Source organism: Passer montanus, unplaced genomic scaffold, assembly GCF_014805655.1.
Source record: "Passer montanus isolate IOZ18808 unplaced genomic scaffold, ASM1480565v1 scaffold35, whole genome shotgun sequence".
NCBI classification, from domain to species: Eukaryota; Metazoa; Chordata; class Aves; order Passeriformes; family Passeridae; genus Passer; species Passer montanus.
The window spans coordinates 6,015,001-6,028,046 of record NW_024368263.1 but is presented as its reverse complement, the minus strand read 5'-3'; the positions used below and the strand labels follow the sequence as shown (position 1 = coordinate 6,028,046).

The window sequence follows — 13,046 nt, the reverse complement described above, 5'->3', positions numbered from 1 at the left end:
CGCGGCCCAGGCGGAGACGGCGGGGCCCAAGCAGAAGGGAGCCGGCGCTGCCCAGGCCTCGTCGCCCGCCGCCGCCGCCGCCTCGCCCAGGGGGGGCGGCAAGAGGAAGGCGGGCGGCGGCGGCAGCAGCACCCCCGGTGGGGGAGGCAGCGGCGGTAAGGGCAGGGGCAGGGCCGGGGCGGCAGGAGCAGGGGGAGGAGGAGGCGCAGGAGGCAGCTGCAACAGCCAAGGCAGGGCTGCCTCGTCCAGGAGGAGCATCAGCAAAGTGGTGTACGTCGATCATGAGAGCGAGGAGGAGGAGGAGGAGAGCATGGTGTCCGAGGAGGAGGAGGAGGGAGACCCCGAGGATAACCAGGACTCCGAGGAGGAAGAAGAGGAGGAGATAATGGAGGAGGAGGACGACGACGACTCCGACTACCCCGAAGAGATGGAGGATGAAGACGACGCCAGTTATTGCACTGAGAGCAGCTTCAGGAGCCACAGCACCTACAGCAGCACCCCAGGTAGAGAGCCCGTGGGCGAACTCGAACAAGTCGAGGGCACCCCGCATGCTCCCTCTAGGTTGGCAGACACGGTCCGCACTCCCAGGCGAGGATGCGAGGGATGCCCGCAAGCGCTCCCAGGGAGAGGGGCATGCAGACAGCCACTGGCAAGCCCGGGGACGCGGGGAGCATTGGAAGATGCTCACGAACGCGTGCACGGAGAGGAGCGGGGAGGGCACTTGCTGGAACAAGGGGATGCTTTGCAAATATTCATGGGGAACCTGGTGACCGCAGAAATGCGCGACCCGCCAGGACGTGTTGCAAACAATGTCAAAAGTGTTGTGGAGCATTCACTTTAAATTTAAAAACAAGGGAAATGAGAGGCATGCCTTGCAAAGAGGTCTTTTCAGTTAAATACAGGAAAGGCTGGCTTGTGCTTGCAAATACAACTTGATGTTGAAAGGAAAGGAAGCACATGTAGGTTGAAGTGGCTTAAAAAACCAAAAACCTATAAACACCGAGAATTTTCAGGCTCTTGAGGTCAGAGCTATAACTGGATCCAGCATTTACTGGCTTTAAGACAAAAGTAGCTTTCCAAGGAGGGAAATGAGGTGCATTGTTCAAAATGGAGATTGCATTGTTATAGTTTGGGGAAAAGTGCACAGGGCCTCATTGCAAGGATGTAAACCTAGTCTGAGTTCAACACAAAGATTAAAAGGTGGAGGTTGAGTCAGAGGTCTTGCATTTAAATACTGCGTTTATCTTAAGATATGGCAACCTTTAAAATTCATGTTGGGGCTAAAATTCATTAAACATAATTTTTTTTTTCATTCTAGTGGAAAATTTGGGAAATTTTTGAGGCCTGTATTTCTGTTTGTCCTTAATTGGATCATTCACCAAGCTTCAAAAATTCTTTTATTTAAACTTAAGCACTTTGGATTTATTTGAACTCATTCCAGAATGGAATTCAAGCTTAGAATATTTTATTTTTCTTTTCTTTTTTTTTTTTTTTAAATTTCAAGTCTCTGAACCAGGAGAGTAGTTCAGCTCATAAGTGATTTGGGTTACAGGGTGGCAGACTCTGCTGTTGTTCCAGCATTTGGCCGGTTTGGAAGGGGGGAGGAACAGGTTGTTGGTGTGAATGCATTGCATCTTAATTAAAAAAGGAATGTAGTTCCGAGTAGTTAACTGATGACTTTTTAAAAGGGGGAAGTACTGGCTGGTAAAGGTGTAATTTGTTTTTATTTTGGTGAGTTAATGATATCACCTCATTCTGTGACTTCATAATAGTACTTTAAAAAGCTCTGTATGTTTCTCTCTATATATTTTTTAAACTTATATCCATATGCTTTAGAACCTAAATGAATCAAAATAAGTACATACATTACTAAATTTATTTAGAGATAATTTTTAGAAGATGTTAGTTTACCTGTTGCAGGAATGTCCTGCAATCAAATTGAAATTTTTTGAATAAAGATTGAGATCTGGCTTCACAGAAGGAAAGCTCTAAAATACTCTCTTGATTTTTAACTCTCCATTTTCTTCTTAGTTGTGATAACTTTCATTTTTATTACCTTTTTGGGAGAGTTTATGTCAGGGAAATAATATTTTTATGATTTTAACTGGCTAGGTCAGGATAATATTTTTTACATGAGAATCCAGGTTTAAAATGAGTTCTGCAGAGAATGGGTGTATGCCATTTTTCAAATGTGCTAAGTGTTTTGGCAAATCAGAAGATAGCTCTCTGTGCATTGTTGTACAAGCATAGACAGGTTTTATGTGGTATTTAGGTCTATCAGAAACCATTTTGATAATTTATATGTTTATTTCTCACTCGGTCAGGATGCCTTCAGTTAACTTTCTTAAGAGAAGTGTAAGTGTAAGCATTTTTATCCTTAGGTGCTTTTGCTCTATACCAAGATTTCTGAGAGTAAAAAGTTTGTGTTGTGATTTTGGCAGTGTGCTGGTGGTTCTCATTACTCGGTGCTTGCCTGAAGCTCTCCCTCCCTCCTTCCCTCTCTCCCAGGCAGGCTGGTGCCCTTCTGCGAGCAAAGCAGAAAGTTTTCATTCAGGCAGCTCAGTCCTGCCTCATCCTGGACAAACACCTGCTCTGGGAGGGTGGCACTGATGGAAATGTGGCTCCTGGCACAGCCCACAGGAGATCCGAGAGCAGCAGTGCCAGGCAGGGTTTGTTCTCAGGATCTGTGTCTGGCTGCTGCAGAGAGGAGGCAGGGCAGGGCAGGGCTGGAGTTGTCTCCGGTGTTCCTGCAGGGCTCCAAGGCTGCTGGACTCGGTGCACCCTGAGCTGGAGTTGTGTCTCCGGTGTTCCTGCAGGGCTCCAAGGCTGCTGGACTCGGTGCACCCTGAGCTGGAGTTGTCCTTAGCTGTGTTCAGATCCGGGGGGGTTATTTTATCCTTTACTGCAGCCAGGCAAAGTGTGACACAGTGACAGAGCTCCTGTGCTGAGCTGGAGGGCTCCAGGAGCTTCACCTCGCTTGGCTTGAACTGGCTCCTGACAGAATTGTGCAGGTTTTTACCAGGAGAGATGATGAACAGTTCTCCCCTTACCCTCCAGCCTTCCAGGATGCACTCTTAGGGGCTGAAGAGTGTTTTTGAGAGCTGGGTATTGAATAATTGCCATCACACTCAAACTCTCCTGCCAACCAAGCTTTTACACCTAAATCACATCCCACTTAAATGGGGGATGCACTTGCTACAGTTTTTTCTAACTTACATACAATAATGAAATAAAAGATCACAGAGCAATGTCTCTGGCCAAGAAAGCCTCAGGTTTTGTGCTCTGGTGGGAAGCTTATGATTTATCTTGAACTTAGTTATAGGAGCACTTTCTACTATAATATGGTAGTAAATTAATATTATTATAACATTATTAAACTATTTAAAGAAGCAGAATCTTAAAAAAGATAAAATGCCTAATATACCACTTAGTCATGGTACAGTAAAAACATACTGTGTGAATAACAATTATTTCTTTTTATTCTGCTGGATATACTTTTGGTGGAGGGGTTATGTATGTGTAATGTCCCTTCCCCCTCACCCTTTGCATCCCCAGAAGGTGGATGAACTGTTGGGACAGGTATCCTGTATAACTTGTATCACTAAACTTTTTTGCCATTCCCTGTCCAATGTAAAGTCCACTTGAAGCTTGTCACTGTTGCATTTTAGTTACTAAGTATTTTTAATATGTTGCAGAATTTTAAGAGAAGAGTTTAATCAGGATGCCTAGAAGCCCTTCATTTTTTTGTTTATTGATCTTTCTTCATCAGAAAACTAGTTTTAGGAAGAGCTATAAATCTAGATTTCAGCTGAGATCATCAGTCTGTCAAACAAACAAATACACAGCACTGAAGTTGGGAGACAAAATATTTCTCTTAAAATACAATAAATAATACTTTAGTTGGTTTTTGCTTGTCTGAGCATTTGCAGGCATTGACCATTGCTTCAGTTAACCAGTTCCTTCACAGTGTGCTTTTATCATCAGAGTGAAAGAATTTAGCTGGGAACCAGGTGCTGCATTTGGTGTGTCTGTAGTAATTTTTTATCTGCACATGCTCTTGAAGAATTGGAGACACTGAGATACAACATTTAGATATACAGCCTCCTTTGTGTGCCGTGGGAGGAGATTTACCAGCCTCCCAAACATCCTACCCGGGTACCCTCTGCTCTAAACTAAACCTGCCATGCTCTTGTTTTACCATTTAGCGATCTGCACTTTGTTTTGTGCTCTGGAGGGAAGGATCACTTGTTTGTCATGCCAGTCCTGGAAAATGTAGGAGATGATTCTTAACAAAGAAATCGTGTAGAAGGCCAAAGGAGTAAATCTGGGGCTGATCCTGCTGTATTGACTTGTAAATTGGCAGCTTATCTGAAGAGAGCTTTGTCAGTCATCTCAGAAGGTCTGAGCAGCAAATACCTCGCCCTTACCAAAGTGTGTGTCTTGTAAAAGATACTGTGCTGCAATGACTTTATTGGGCAAACTTTTTTGGTAGATCTGCAGTAAAATTCTGTAAGTGCTCATTGTGTTACGTAGAACAGGTGTAAGATGGTGTGTGTCTTGTAAAAGATACTGTGCTGCAATGACTTTATTGGGCAAACTTTTTTGGTGTATATCTGCATTAAAATTCTGTAAGTAACAAAATTCTCATTTTGTTACGTAGAACAGGTGTAAGATAAATAAAGGTGGATTTTAGTAGGCTGGGGCTCACTAACTTACTAAATTTGTTACTGCTTATCCTTAGTGTGTCCCAAGAAATTGTCTTAACTGTTCCTGAGAATCATTTTGCTTGTGCTGCCCGTAGTTTTGTTGGTTTTTTCCTTTGCCTGGGTTCTAGGCACAAAAGGGTTGTGCCTCTGAGTCCTTCTCAGACTGATCTCACCTGCTGCTTGTCTTGCATTTGCATTAGTTATCCAAATGTTAAAATTATTCCATAGAACATGGGGGGGTTTGTATTCCTGGCTCCTGAGGGAGTGCTGATGGCCATAATGTTGGGAAATTAAATTTTTAAAAGTTAAATCAGTTGAGAACCCTAGTTGGATTTAAAAGATTTCAGTTGGCGTGCAAACTGAAAAAGAAGCAGCCAGAAGTTTTACAATTTTGAAAGAACATAAAGACCTACTTTTGTACAAGGCAAGGCAGGAGTCAAACTTCACTGGGGAACAGTGTGAGAATTTGTGTGATGTGAGTGCAGTCAGGATCCAGTCTAATAACCAATGATTTTTTCATTTGTGTTTCAACTTCCAAAGCTTTTTTGGTTCTTGGAATGCCTCATTTTTAATGTTTGTTTAGTTTTTAAGTTTTATTTATGGCTGGATTTTTCTTTTCTCCAGATTAAATAAATAAGTTTGGGTTAGGTGTGATTACTGCAGAGTAATATTCAAATTGGAGCTGCACCTACAAGTAGTTACAAGTGCATCTTATTATTTTAGAAAATCTTTCTGGAAGAGACTGTTTGACTGTGAATATTAGAAACATGATAATCATGTTGGCATTTTTAAAAGGGAAGAAAGTGTTTTGTGAAAGTCAAAGCCTTTAATTTCAGCCCATCCCAAGAAAAATATTTAGATTTTTCTATTTTGGCACTACTTTTCATAATATATTCTTATTTTATGTTGGACTCATTCATTTTACTGCTGTTTTTTCTTTGGTGGAAGCTGAGCAAATGTTCTCCCAAGAGGTTGACTTTTAATTAAAGAACCAGTTTGGATATTGCTGTGGCAAACAAGCAGCTCTATCCAGTTTCTGCATTCTGCTGTGAGAGGAAGGAAAGAACACCAAAAGAAGGTTCTCTTACACATTGTCATGAACTGTTTTCAGTTCTCTCAGTGATACCCAACAAAAACTCGTGTGTTGCTGTACAGTCCCATTTGAAACGTGCCTGGTGCAAAGCAGGAATATGGAACAGTAAGTGTGGGTTTATTAAAACCAAACCAAAATAGGAGGGAGTTTGAGGGCAGCAAAAAGGCAAAGTTTCCAGAAGGAAGGAAAATGTTGGAGAGGGCATCTTCTCTAAGGAGTGCCCGTGCTCCCAGGACATTGTATATAACTGGCAGCTGGTCTTTATGTTGAGAAGTTTTTGCAGTGACTCACGTTCTGGAAAACAAAACCAGCCCAGTTCTACTTTACTAAAGATGGACTTTCATGTAAGAGTGGTGTGGTTTGACTTGGCTTGTGGAACTTGAAGCCAACATTTAAATATGTTTTGGGGGGAAGTTGAAAGTTTTTTCTGTGGTCAGTTACTGGAGTGTGACTGGAGGGGTGGGGGTTTGTTCTGTATTTTCCCCCCTCCTGTGACAGGTTGCTGAAGTATCTGAAACTCCTTGGTCTCTCTTCTCTCCCCAGTGCTCCTACCAAGCTTGTTCTCTCCATGGCAACTGTGAGCAGCAGCTCTGAGCTGGAGAGCCCAAGTGCTCTCAGAGAAATGATGAGGAAGGGAGAGTTCTGAGAAAAGTGAAATGGGACTAGTTGTGAGCTTTCAAACCAAGAGAGACTGGAAGCAGGGTTTATTTTTTAGGTCAGACCAATGCAGCCACCACTCTGTCCCTGTTTAAACAAGACAGTGGTTCTGGCAGAATATTTGTTCTGTAGGATGTCCATCCACCAGTCCAGTACCTGAAATATGTTGGCCTGAAAGGGAGGGATGTTTAATGTCAGTGAGACAAGGCAAAACTGGATTTTTGTGATTTTTGTTAGCCTGCATGTGTGATTGAATACAATAAAACTAAAGCTGAAGAGCATGAAACTGTATTCTGGACACTGATGCCTATAGTTAATTCAGATACTCTGTTTACATAAACCAGCAGATGTGCTAAACATGGTTAAAGCAGTTTTAAATTCTGTATTCACCTGTGGTGAAGAGTAGATGTGACTTTCCCTTTTCTTCTGTCAGTCTGTGAATGAAAGTGGTGACAAGGTTTTTGGTCCTTTTAAACTCTTTCATTTCTGAATTCTGAAAGGGTCAGCATTTGAACCAAGTAGGTTGAATACAAGCAAATAAAAAAATTAAACCAGTGGTTTGGGTTTTTAAAGCAAATTCTGATTTTGGGTGTTTAGACTGTTACTTGAGTAACTTTGTTTTATTTCAAATATCATTAGTGTGTTTGCTTAAATATTTGTAATAGAAATTATTTTAGTAGATTATCCTAAGTATAGACTATAATTATCAGTATCTAATAATTGTAATGTGCCATGGAAATAGAATTGTTTACTCTTTTATCTTAATTACAGACAGCTCTTCAACTAGAGAATTCAAAATAGGGACAGGTAACCACTGCAGACTGCTTCAGCACTCGGGGAGAGACCACCAGTGAAGGACTTGACATTTAAAAGAAGCTTGTGCTAGATAGAAATCTAGTGCTCAGACACTCCAGGGGTTCTGTATCCTGTCAATATTCCAGCTGTGGCAGCAGGAGGCTATTGGCAAATCAAATTTTTCCCACCAAATAAAGCTATGGAATTTGAGTGGTGTAGAAGTGGACATTTTCTGCCTTTGTATTGCCTCAAACTTGGAGGTGAAATTTGATTCAGAGACTTAGTTAACATGCAGAAACAATCTCAGAAGTATCTAATTTGCATATAATAAAACTTGAGTATGTTTTGGGAAACTTCAGTGTGGGTAAATTGACAGTAGATTTCTTGAATTCAGAGTAGTTACATGAAAATTCAGTTTCAAGTCTGGTCAGTCAGGTGGTGGTGCTTGAAGGAGAAGTAACCTGCCAGTGCACCTGCTCTGCAATCCTCTTGGTGGTTTTGGGGTTAAACAAAGTAGTACGTACTGCAGTTTCTGTTTGAAACTAAATTTCCCTGACGGGGCCCAAATCCTTGACAAATGACAAACAAGTTTTAAAAAAAAGGTTGTCAAATCCTAGTATCTCTTAAATAATTTAAACTAAAGTGTTTGAAGTGGCCGGAGTTCTTTGTGGGGCTGTGGGTTTTTTGTGTCTGCCACTGAATGTCGAATTTAAATATTGACCCACTTGCCTCATGAGAAAGAAGATTGTCTTTGAAAGTGAAGAGCTTGAAAAATTGTATATGTTTATTGTAGGGAAACGTTTTTGAACGTTTGAGGGCTTTTTTGTTTTGTTTGTGTTTGAGGCACAGTTGGGTAAACATGGACTGTGGTCTTCAAAAACCCTCACCCAGGAGGTGGAGCTGCTCCAAAGCAGGGTGAGCTGTGTGGGTTGTCAGCACACTGAAAAATCAGCAGTAAAATACCAACATTTCAGCTCAAAAAATAGACTTGTAGCACTTTGACACCATTATATATTCCATTGACCTGCACTTTTAATTTCAGTAGAGCAACCACTTGCAATGTTTCAAGATTTATGAGCACCTTGGCAGAGAATGTCCATCCTTTTCACTGGAGATTATTAGATTGCTTGGGTTTGGGCTTTTGAGGTTTTTTTAAAAGGGGTCTGAGTGTTTCTTGAGTTCACAGTTGATGTATTGGTCAGTAATACATTTAAGTGCAAATTGCTGGGAATTTCTGAATATCCAAATCACGCTTTGTGACTCTCTTCTCAACTTCAAATTCTCTTCCTCCCCAGTACAGAGAATATTAATAAAAAATTGAAAGTGAAATTGGAAAGAAAAAAAGCTAGCATAGAAAGATTTTAAATGCTGTGCCATCAAGTAATTTGAGAAAAATACAGTTTCTTTCTAAAATATTCTGCATCTTTGAATACTTGCCTTTTTTAGCTCTAGAAAGCAGTTTATATTTAGTTGAGAATTGTTCAGAGCAGTTCAGTGTCCAAAAAGAGAAATTATTTGAGCTCTTGAGTGTTTGGATTGTGGATGGGGAGTGTTGAGGTGCACAATATCATAATGTGCTCCAACTGTGAGGCCTAACACAAATGAAGCACACATTTTATAATCCAGTCTGCTTTTCCTATTGTCTTTTTTGTTATTGCTTTTGAAATTTCTATTCTTTGTAGCAAAGCAAACATGAGAATGCACAAATTGCTTTAAGTAGGAGATGGAATGGTGTGACTAATGCAGCCACAGGTTGCATTGTGCTTGCAGCAAAGTACAATTCTTTATTATGTTATTATGACACATTTATGTCCTGATAACACATTTCTTCTAGATCTGTAATAGTACCAATGTGCTCCCTTTGTAAGAGGAAGTGTTAGAGATTAACTTTTTCACAACATATCAGGAATGCCTTGTTTTAAAGTTCTTTTTTTAAATTCTATTACTTTCATGTGACAAATAAACAAGTGGCTTGAAGTTGCACCAGTAGATGTTTAGATTATATATGAGGAAACTTTGTTTTGCTGAAGGGTTGGAAAGCACTGGAACAGGCTGCTCAGGAAACTGGTGTAGGTCACTGCCCCTGGAGGTGTCCTGAAATGTGTGGATGTGGCACTTGAGGACATGGTGCTGGGGCTGAGGTGGTTGGGCTGGATCTTGAAGATGTTTCCAACTTTAATGGTTCTGTGATTCCATACTGTGCTTATCTTGTGGTAAAGAGACATCAGCAAAATTGGTGTTTGGAATCCATTTTTTTCAGGCAGTGGTATTCACTCTGGTTTATCTTTGTCTAAAATTACTGGGGGGATTGTCACTTCTCATTAGTTCAGGCAAAGCAGGGTTAATGTCCTTGCTGCTCTCTTTCTTGAAGGGCTGTTTCATGGCATTACTGTGTGTCAGACACATTTTTCTGCTCCAGAAAGAGTCGTGGTTGATAGCTCTGCTGGCTTTTGTGAGTCTGCACTCTGGGAGGGCCATCAGTGATGTCAGAGTATCTGTTCTGTGGTGTGTCCTGCATGGCCACCTGAGACTGCAGTGCCGAAGGAGCTTCAGGACCCCAGAGCAGTTTATTGTGTGAGCAAGTCTTCCTTTGCTTTGGGGTCTTTTAGTTAAACCAGCTGTGGCTTATGCCCATATGATTTTGGATCATGTTGATAGAAAAATTGAGTTAATCTAGAGAACACTTGCGTTGTGCCTGGCTGTGAAACTCCTTTGTTTTTGTGTGTTTGCCATGATTAAACATTTTCCACTGATTAGTGCAGAGGCATGTTGGAAGACAGTCACAGAAGCATTCCTTCACTTTCCACAGTCAGAACTCAAACTTGGAAAGCTATTTTTATCCACAGATGAGGTTGACCTGTTACTTCTGTAATGGAAACATCTTGCAGTTCATCTTTTATATTGTTGGGGTGTGTGATTTATTGTACAAGATTTCATTCTTTAACATTGGAAAGGGAGAGCTGTGTCTGGTACCTTCTTGCCATACCAGTCTAGGGGTTGATTTATTTTTCTGGGATCGTTTGTTGTCCATCAAGATGGCTTTTCTTTCTTAGGGTAACTTTTTTTCCCCCTTTTCAATACATTAATATTTTAATGATGGTGTTTCAGGTTCAGCAGCATCTGCCTTGGCAGGTTTTCTCCCACATTAGACTTATTTTCTGTATTTCTGGGAGTACTGAATGGAGTAGGGTGGGTTGAACAAATGCCACAGAGAACCATTTCCATTTAATGGTAACATCCAAGCTGACTGGAACTCACTTTATCTCTTAATTTCATTGAAACAGCTTTTGGGGAGGTCTGTCATGTGCAGAATTTGTTTAAAAATTATGAATGTGAATCTTAAACCATTGGTTGTGTCACTCTTCAGTGTCAGAACACACAAAGTTTAATACATATACCATTTTAATGAAGTCTGGGAAATGGCTGCTGTGGATAGCTGCAGGTTTTCATTGGATTTTCTCTGTGCATAAAATGCATCCTGCTGACACTTGTCTATGGACAATGGATCATTTTGAAATTCAGTTGTTGACCAGGATCTTGGTGTGCTTAGTAAGAGGACCTAAAATGGTTTTCATCTCAGTTCTTGGATTAAACCTAGATGATGGTTTTTGAGGTTTTCTCAACTTAATTTTTTCTATAAAGGGAAATAAGCTTAATGAGTGCATCTAAAACTTTTAACTGATAGCTGAGAAATAGTAGCTGGTTATGTTGATAGAAGATTAAAATATTTCATCTGTCAGGTAGTGTCATTTTATAAAAATGTTCCTCTTTTATTTTGCCTTCTGCTTGACATCAAGGATAGTGGAATCCAAGGGAAGGAAGTGTAGCATCTTACCTGAATTGACATCTGAGACTCAATTAATTATGCTCAGTGTTTTTTCTTTTAGGTAGTAAAACAGCTCTTTACGTTAACTTTTATTGGCAAACTTCATCCTTCTGTAATTTTGCCTCCTCATTTTGTGGATATGGCTCCTGTTTTATTGAAGCATGAGGGTGGGTTGGGGAGGTTGTTTGTTTGTTTTGAGAAATTGAGAATTTTTGAAACATTTTCATAAAACATACATTTATTTTCTAGTTTCAGTTTGTAGGTAGTCAGGAGAAATATTCTAGTGCTTTAGGTTCTCTTTTGTATTTTAATTTGGTTGAAATTGATGTCCTATGACATCTGCTTGAAATGAGCTTTCCTAGATGCCCTTGCTGGGTAGGAGAATAACTTGCAATCATTTAATACAAAATATCTGTTTGGAGCTTGATGTTTCAGGTTTAAACTAGTCAGTTGAATAAAAGTGAGAAAAATTATTATTTTGGCAGCAGGAAATGTCTTTCTTTTTAAGTAGTTTAAACAATTACATTTCTAGATTTCATTTAAAGCTTCAGTAGATGTATATTGTATGGGAAATGCAATTCCTGTATGTGTCTAAAGCAAAACTTCAGCTGTCTTGTGTTTTATTTTCATACTGTTAGTTAAAGTATAAGATGATTAGCTGAGTTAACACATTTGTGTGGCTGTGAAGCTTGTGAAGCCTTAATTTGCATTAGTTCAGAATGCTAACACAGTGATTGATGCTAGATGTTCAAACACATTGACCTGTGAACAGCAAAATTCTTACTGTTGTTTCTTATTCCAGGTAGGAGAAGACAGAGAGCACATCGTCCTCGTTCTCCAATATTGGAAGAAAAAGATATCCCACCCTTGGAATTTCCTAAATCCTCAGAGGACTTAATGGTGCCTAGTGAGCATATAATGAATGTTATTGCCATCTATGAGGTACTAAGGAACTTTGGCACTGTTTTGCGCCTCTCTCCTTTTCGTTTTGAGGACTTCTGTGCTGCTCTGGTAAGTCAAGAGCAGTGCACACTTATGGCAGAGATGCATATAGTGCTGTTAAAAGCAGTTTTACGTGAAGAAGACACTTCAAATACTACCTTTGGACCTGCTGACCTCAAAGATAGCGTTAATTCCACTTTGTATTTCATAGATGGAATGACGTGGCCAGAGGTTCTGCGGGTATATTGTGAGAGTGACAAGGAATACCATCATGTTCTTCCTTACCAAGAGACAGAGGACTATCCTTATGGACCAGTAGAGAATAAAATCAAAGTTCTGCAGTTCTTAGTGGATCAGTTTCTTACCACAAACATTGCACGTGAGGAGTTAATGTCAGAAGGTGTTATTCAGTATGATGATCATTGTAGGGTTTGTCACAAACTTGGGGATTTGCTTTGCTGTGAGACTTGCTCGGCCGTGTACCACTTGGAGTGTGTGAAGCCCCCCCTGGAGGAGGTGCCCGAGGACGAGTGGCAGTGCGAGGTCTGCGTGGCACACAAGGTGCCCGGGGTGACTGACTGCGTGGCTGAAATCCAAAAAAACAAACCGTACATCCGACACGAGCCCATCGGCTACGACAGGCACAGGCGGAAATACTGGTTCCTGAACAGGAGGATCATCATGTAAGTGAGCTGATCACTGCATCACTTCTGAACACTAAGTGTGTGTGTAACACAGCATGTGAATAGCTGTGGCCATCTTAAAATTGTTCTTTAGATAAGGCTGTTGCTTGCTGTTTTGTAAGATTACTAAAGACCATGTAAATAATCCATATTTATCCAAAATTAATGTTCTCATAATCTATACATAAAACCAGGACCTCAGTTAATATTAATGTGCCTAAAACACGTGAATGTGTTTTAGGCAGAAATACTGGTTCCTGAACAGGAGGATCATCATGTAAGTGAGCTGATCACTGCATCACTTCTGAACACTAAGTGTGTGTGTAATACAGCATGTGAGTTGC

The 13,046-nt window shown here is 40.6% G+C and overlaps 1 protein-coding gene across 11 annotated transcripts in view; it reads left to right on the top strand.

Moving 5' to 3' along the window:
• The first annotated feature begins 6 nt into the window (after window positions 1-6).
• Window positions 7-13,046, top strand: part of BPTF (bromodomain PHD finger transcription factor) — a 52,401-nt gene continuing 39,361 nt past the window's right edge. For 7 of the 11 annotated variants that reach the window (XM_039715899.1, XM_039715896.1, XM_039715901.1 and 4 more), the window contains exons 1-2: window positions 311-503; window positions 11,880-12,702. In XM_039715899.1, coding sequence (XP_039571833.1) covers window positions 311-503; window positions 11,880-12,702 — 1,016 coding nt within the window. Of the gene's footprint in view, window positions 504-11,879; window positions 12,703-13,046 lie in introns of those variants that run through there. The other 4 variants (XM_039715904.1, XM_039715902.1, XM_039715905.1 and 1 more) reach the window with 3 other exon arrangements.